General features: G+C 51.8%; 1 protein-coding gene across 1 annotated transcript; it reads right to left on the minus strand.

The window, feature by feature from the left end:
- Positions 1-394: 394 nt before the first annotated feature.
- LOC103770559 (atypical chemokine receptor 2-like) lies at positions 395-4,971 on the minus strand. The gene is made up of 3 exons (XM_008937824.1): positions 4,759-4,971; positions 2,918-2,975; positions 395-1,509 (listed from the first exon to the last, which is right to left on the minus strand). Exons 1-3 carry the CDS (start codon positions 4,969-4,971, stop codon positions 395-397), a joined length of 1,386 nt encoding a protein of 461 aa, XP_008936072.1.
- Positions 4,972-5,908: the final 937 nt, after the last annotated feature.

Here is a 5,908-nt window from a genome sequence, read left to right on the forward strand (position 1 = left end):
CCCACCACATTCCAACTTCCTTTCAGGGGGCTGTAGAAAGCAAGGTCTCTCCTCAGCCTCCTCTTCTCCAGACTAAGCAACCCCAGTTCCCTCAGCCACTCCTCATAACCCATGTTCCCCAGACCCTTCACCAGCTTGGTTGCCCTTTTCTGGACCCACAATAATGGGATCAGTCTCCTCCACCAGACCCTTTGGGGCAGAAGTTCTGCACGAGTTTCAGTTTGCACTTCTAAAGGCATGACATCTAGACAAGCTGCTCCTTCATCCCCTAACGACTCACAGCCTCCAGAGAGGAGCTGGGCTCCTTCCACGAGCACAAATCCGGGTCAGTCCTTTTAGAATAATTCCAGTTACAACAGGAATAAATCCCCTGTGTAAATAGTGAGACTATTTCTTAGGCATATGTCATACCCGACATTTCTATCTCGGCTGCATCTCTGCTGCAAGACTGGCTGGTGTGTGGGGGCTGGCTGACAAAGAAAGTGCTTCTCCTAAAAACGGCCTGAGGGATCTTCTGTAAATACCACCTGAGCCGTTTTTTCATGAGAGCACAGAGCAAAGGGTTGAGAGAGCAGTGGGCAAAGGACAAGCTCTCCGTGATCTGCGTGGCGTAGTCCAGTCGTCTGCTGCTTTCACAGCTCTGGATCAAACCCACGTCTTGCAGGGAGTGGAGGACGAGGACGACGTTGTAAGGGCACCAGAGGACAAAGAAGACACACGCCAGAGTAAAGACTAAGCAGCGTGCTCTCCTCGAGCCAGGCAGCTGGGATGTGGTGAGGGCACACGCTACGCGGGAGTAGCAGAACGTCATGAACAGGAAGGGGAAAAGGAAACCCAGGAGGTTTTGGATGACCCGAAAGACAACTTCCCAAAATAAGTGTTTCTGGCCGTAATCGTGAGTGCATATGATGGTTTGGTTGTGGATTTGCCTTGTGCTGGTGAAGAGGCCGTCGGGAATGGAGAGGAGTATGGAAAGGCCCCAGACAACTGAAAGGATGATGATGGGCTTTCTCTGTGTCGTGGGGCTGTGAGGAGAGCAGGCATGAACTGTCTGCAGGTACATGTCCAGGCTCATGCAGCTCACAAAAAAGATCCCACTGTAGAAATTCACGGTGTACACGACATTTAAGACTGGGCACAAAATGCCCCAGGGGACCCCCTGAGAAATGTACAGAGCCCAGAAAGGAAGGGTCAGGAGCAAGAAGAAGTCTGAAACCACCAGGTTCAGCAGATACATCTCGGTCATCTTCTTTTTCTTCTTGATGTCCATAACGAGGGCAATAAACAGGAGGACATTCCCAGCCAACCCGAGCAGGAAGACCAGGGTGTAGAAAGATGGCAAGAATACTCTGCCAAAGGAGAGCACCTCCTCCTTTGTGCAGGGGCTGTACTCCACAAAGTCCTCCTCATCCAAGTACTCATAAGGGTAGTTGCTCAAACTGAGAGTATCCAGCAAGGTGGAAGCAGTTGCTGTTGCCACCTTTGAACTTGTGTTTGCCAACTGGCCACCTAAGAGCAAAAGACAAGTGAAGGGGATCAAAATGTTCTTCCAGTCCACACGGGAAAGACAAACCACATCACAGAGGGTTTTCTTCTAGTTCCCAGGCTTAAATTTTTGCCACCTTCTGGTATTTTGTGTCCTGCACTCCTTTGCCTACAGCATGGGGACAGCTTTCTACACACACATATAACCAAAATCATTCTGGTTTCCTTACTCCAGCACGTTAAAACTTGACCTTAAACGAGCATGGTCTCCTCTGGCAACTCCCCACTTCCTCCTGACAGCACTGTGAGCTTCTGAGGAGATTTCTGCTCTAAATGACAGAAAACTCACCAGCCCACCATGCTGTGAGCTGCTTTAGATTCACCCAGGGTTGTGACTGAGAAAGTGGCACCTCAAGTCTCAGTGAAGCAGAACCTGCCACCAGCATCTTCATGTTGGTGGGGCTGCTTCCAGAGGTGAAATGCTGAATGTGTCAGTGGTCCTGGTGGGATGCTGACTACTCTTGGTGTCAACTCTAGGACACCAGGCCATGGATGCTTGTAAAAGCTATCAGCAAGTGGAAAATACAGAATCCTGGAATCACAGAATGGTTTGGGTTGGAAAGGACCTTCAAGATAACCTGTTTCCAACCTCTCCTGCCATAGGCAGGGACACCTCCCACTAGACCACGTTGCTGAAAGCCTCATCCAAGGTAAGGACACGTAAGCACCAGAATCAAGTCTTTAATCAAGGTTAGTGGTAGAGATTTAGCTGGAAGAGAGTTGGTGGAGTTGATTTTGCATGAGAGGAGGCGTGGGGTGAAACTGCAGATGGAGGAAGGAGAGGGCTCTGTGGCTGACCACTCCCCAGGAGTGAAAACTGCCATCAGCATCCAGACAGCTGCAGCCTCAATTTCAGGAAATGGTGACTGATTTGGCAAGTTTCCTACTTCTGGAGTCTGATTTTCAGGGAAAAAAAAAAAAAAGAAAACTAAACCAGTTCCCTACACAAGAAGAGAATACTACAAAGGCTTCATCTTCAAAAAGTCACCCCAGCACTGTCACTGAAGAGCAAACCAGAGCTGTCAGAGGGAAAAAATACTGCAAAAACCCTAAAGCACACCATTTTTCCATCAGCTCCAAAACAGGCGTGGCTGTGGAGTTCCCCTGCAGTGCTCTCCTCCAGGACCTGTTTCTCCCATTGCCCAAGAGTCCTGCAGCCACCGAGTGCTGAAAAATATGTTGGTTCCCAGCTGTGCTATGAATCCCCAGGAGGACGTAGCCCCTGGTGGCTCTGCAGCTTCTAAGGATCCTTCCCCTACCAACAGCCCAGGCAAGGGGAGCTCCTCCACCCCAAGGGGGTTAAGCAAAGCTCCCAAGGTTTGGAGCAGGGTTCTGATGATGCCAGTGGGTGTGCAGCCGTTTGGGGACATACCTGTTGCAGTCCCATGCCTAAAACTGCTGAAAGACCCACTCCAGGCAAGTTCAGGCAGCTGAAAAGAAAAGAAAATTTGGTTCAGGCTGGATTGAAATGTTTTCTCGTTGCTTTGTGGTGCTGCAGAGAACTTCAGAGAGAGCAGCCATGGAGAGCAGAGATCTGCCACAAGACAGTCCCAGAAAAAGTTTTCTGGGAATGAGCTTTTTTTCTCCTGTTTCATATTTTGGAGGTGTCCTAGTTACAGGGGCTGGGACCAGTTTATCATTCTGTGGGTAGAACCAAAAACTGTGTATTCTATACCCTCTGTGTCAGTGCTCAGGGGCTAACAAATCATGGGTAGCAGCTGCCCAGGACAGACCTCACAGCCCAGGCTATAACAGATAAGGAGAGAGATGTGGGGAGATGCTAACACCTTCACATCCATCAGGAGGAGTCCTCCCTGTTAATGGGCCCATCCATGCCATGCCCCATGCCTCATACAGAGCTCCCCCCAGGAGCTATTTGTGTTTCATGGACCATCCAGGACCCACTGCATGACTCACAGAATGATATCAATCCATTGTGAGATGCTCCACCCAGGGGGAGGAGGCAAGAGCTCCCACCTGGGTATAAACAGCACAGGAGGCTTTTAAACAGCACAGGAGGCCTCTGGATTTCCAGAGGACAAGAGCTGCCAGATCTTTTCTACAAGACCACTGCTTCACCTGGACTGCTGCCACCACCCTATCTGCAGGGTGTCAGGTTGTATTCTGACTGTCTGTGAGTCTTTCTTTGTACCTTTGCATTCCTTTTTTCTTCTTTTTTTTTTCCTATTAAATTGTATTTCTGACTTGGAGTGTTTCCCTGGTTTGCTTTCACCCCGTTCCAGGAGGAAAGCCTCAGCCACATGCAGCTCTGACTGTCTGCCTTTGGGAGGAAACCAAAGCTGCCCCCACGTCCGACGGCAGCAACGCCCGGCAAGACTCCCGAGCACCTTCCCCCCCCCACGCAGCCCCCACGCCCACATCGGGACAACCCACCGCCAACATTTCCCCTCCTGGATTTCTTCCAGCCCCCCAAGGCACCTTTCCTCCCTCTGCCACGTCTTCCCCTCGCTGTATCTCACTGGCACTGACACGTCCCCACGCCGTAGCTCACAGCAGAGAGCTGCCTACGAGCTGGGAGGCTTTCGAGGAGAAGAAAAAGTCTCTCCGTGCTTCCCGTGCAGTTTTGCCCACAAACAAGAGGCAGAAAATGCACTTACAGGAGCTGCTTCTCCTTGTCCCATCCTGGCAGAGGCTTGAATCACGCAACCTCCCTCAGGCGTGTCAGAGGACAAGCAGGAAATGAGAGCTCTCTGGTTTTGTTTTGCCTTTGGTGGTGTCATTCTGTGGAGGATGGCACCAGAGGAGTTATCTCCACAAGGTAGCCGAGGACATTTCCCTCTACATCGACAGCCAGAGCTGGGCTGTGCTACTCAACACCCACAAGACCTGCAGTGCCTCCTGCCACAGGGACCCAGCACCCTCCTGCTCCTGCGTGGCTCAGGTCAGACTGTTCTGTGGTAGGTTCTTCTGGGATGTGCCACATCAGGGTCACCCAGACAAGCACACGGACAACGGGGTCCTTCTGCCCTTCTCCTCTCCATTTTTCCATGCACGCCTTTCCCCAACCACTTGGATCCTTCCCTTTTCTCCACTCCATCTTCTCCCAAACAAGCAACTTGTCTCTGATTTATTTTTAGAGTCAGAGAATGGTCTGGGTGGGAAGGGCCCTTCCAAGGTCATCTAGTCCTGCTGACTGCAGGGATGGGACACCTGCAACTAGAACAAGTTGCTCGGAGCCCTGTTCAACCTCACCTCAAATGCTGAAGGGTCCAGAACCTTGCACTTGGCCTTGTTGAACCTCATGAGGTTCACACTGATGCCTGACATGGATATTGAGATGATGTCCACCTTCCCCAGCTCCCCCAGGCAGGTTTGGACCTGCTTGGTCTCCACGCTGAGAGGCTCCCAGGGCTGAGGCTTTGGTGTTGAAATCTGCTTTCTCCAGGAGTGCTGGATAAACCACATGCTACTTGGACGCTGCAGGATCCTCATCCCCTGTGAGAGCACAAACATCTACTGGGGTGGACTTGGCCAGAGCCAGCAGGCACAGGGACAAGCCCAGTGGTGAAACCTTGCACGTGGTACCAGAGTAAGGAGCTTATCGTGCAAGCAGAGCTGGAGCCCAGCAGAGATGTGCCACTGCCAGGGGGAAGTTTTGGGGACAGCTTCCTGGCACAACCCTTCACTGCCAAAGCCCTGTCTGATGAGGACCTCTCCTAGTGGAGAGGTTCTAGAGCACCACTGTTGGTGAGCAGTCACCCTCCAGCTTGTTTCCCTCCTCTCACACCAAACAGAGCCACGAGGAACACATTGACCAAGGCCCCAACCTCAGCTGAGCTTTATAAACCTCCCAAAAATGGCCCAGCAGTGATGGCCCCAGCTCCACACCCACCCTGCACCCAGGGACACGGGGCTGAAGCACTTCCACCAGACCAAACGATAGCGATTTGGGGGCTTCAGTTTCTCCCCACAGCACATTTTGTGCCGAGCTGCAGGGAATTAAATGTGGCTCTGAGAGCCACAGGGGACAGGAGCCTCCGACGTCATTTATTTGCTGATTTTAACTCAATTTGGGAGCTGGTAATTGCATAATTTTATTTTTCTTTTTCCTTGCAGAGCCCTAATGGCCTCGGCAATTAAAGTAACCCAATTACAGGTAATGAGGAGCACATTTAGAGAGACATGTGTTCCTCAGGAGCAACTGAAACCTCCCCTGGGGCTACTTGAGGCCATTTCCTCTTGCCCTGTCCCTTGTTTCTTGGGATCAGAGCCCGACCCCCCCCGGGCTCCAGGCTCCTGTCAGGAGCTGTGCAGAGCCAGAAGGTCTCCCCTGAGCCTCCTTTGCTCCAGGCTCAGCCCCCCCAGCTCCCTCAGCTGCTCCTCCCCACACTTGTTCTCTAGA

This window comes from Merops nubicus, unplaced genomic scaffold (assembly GCF_000691845.1).
Source record: "Merops nubicus isolate BGI_N331 unplaced genomic scaffold, ASM69184v1 scaffold8033, whole genome shotgun sequence".
Taxonomy (NCBI): domain Eukaryota; kingdom Metazoa; phylum Chordata; class Aves; order Coraciiformes; family Meropidae; genus Merops; species Merops nubicus.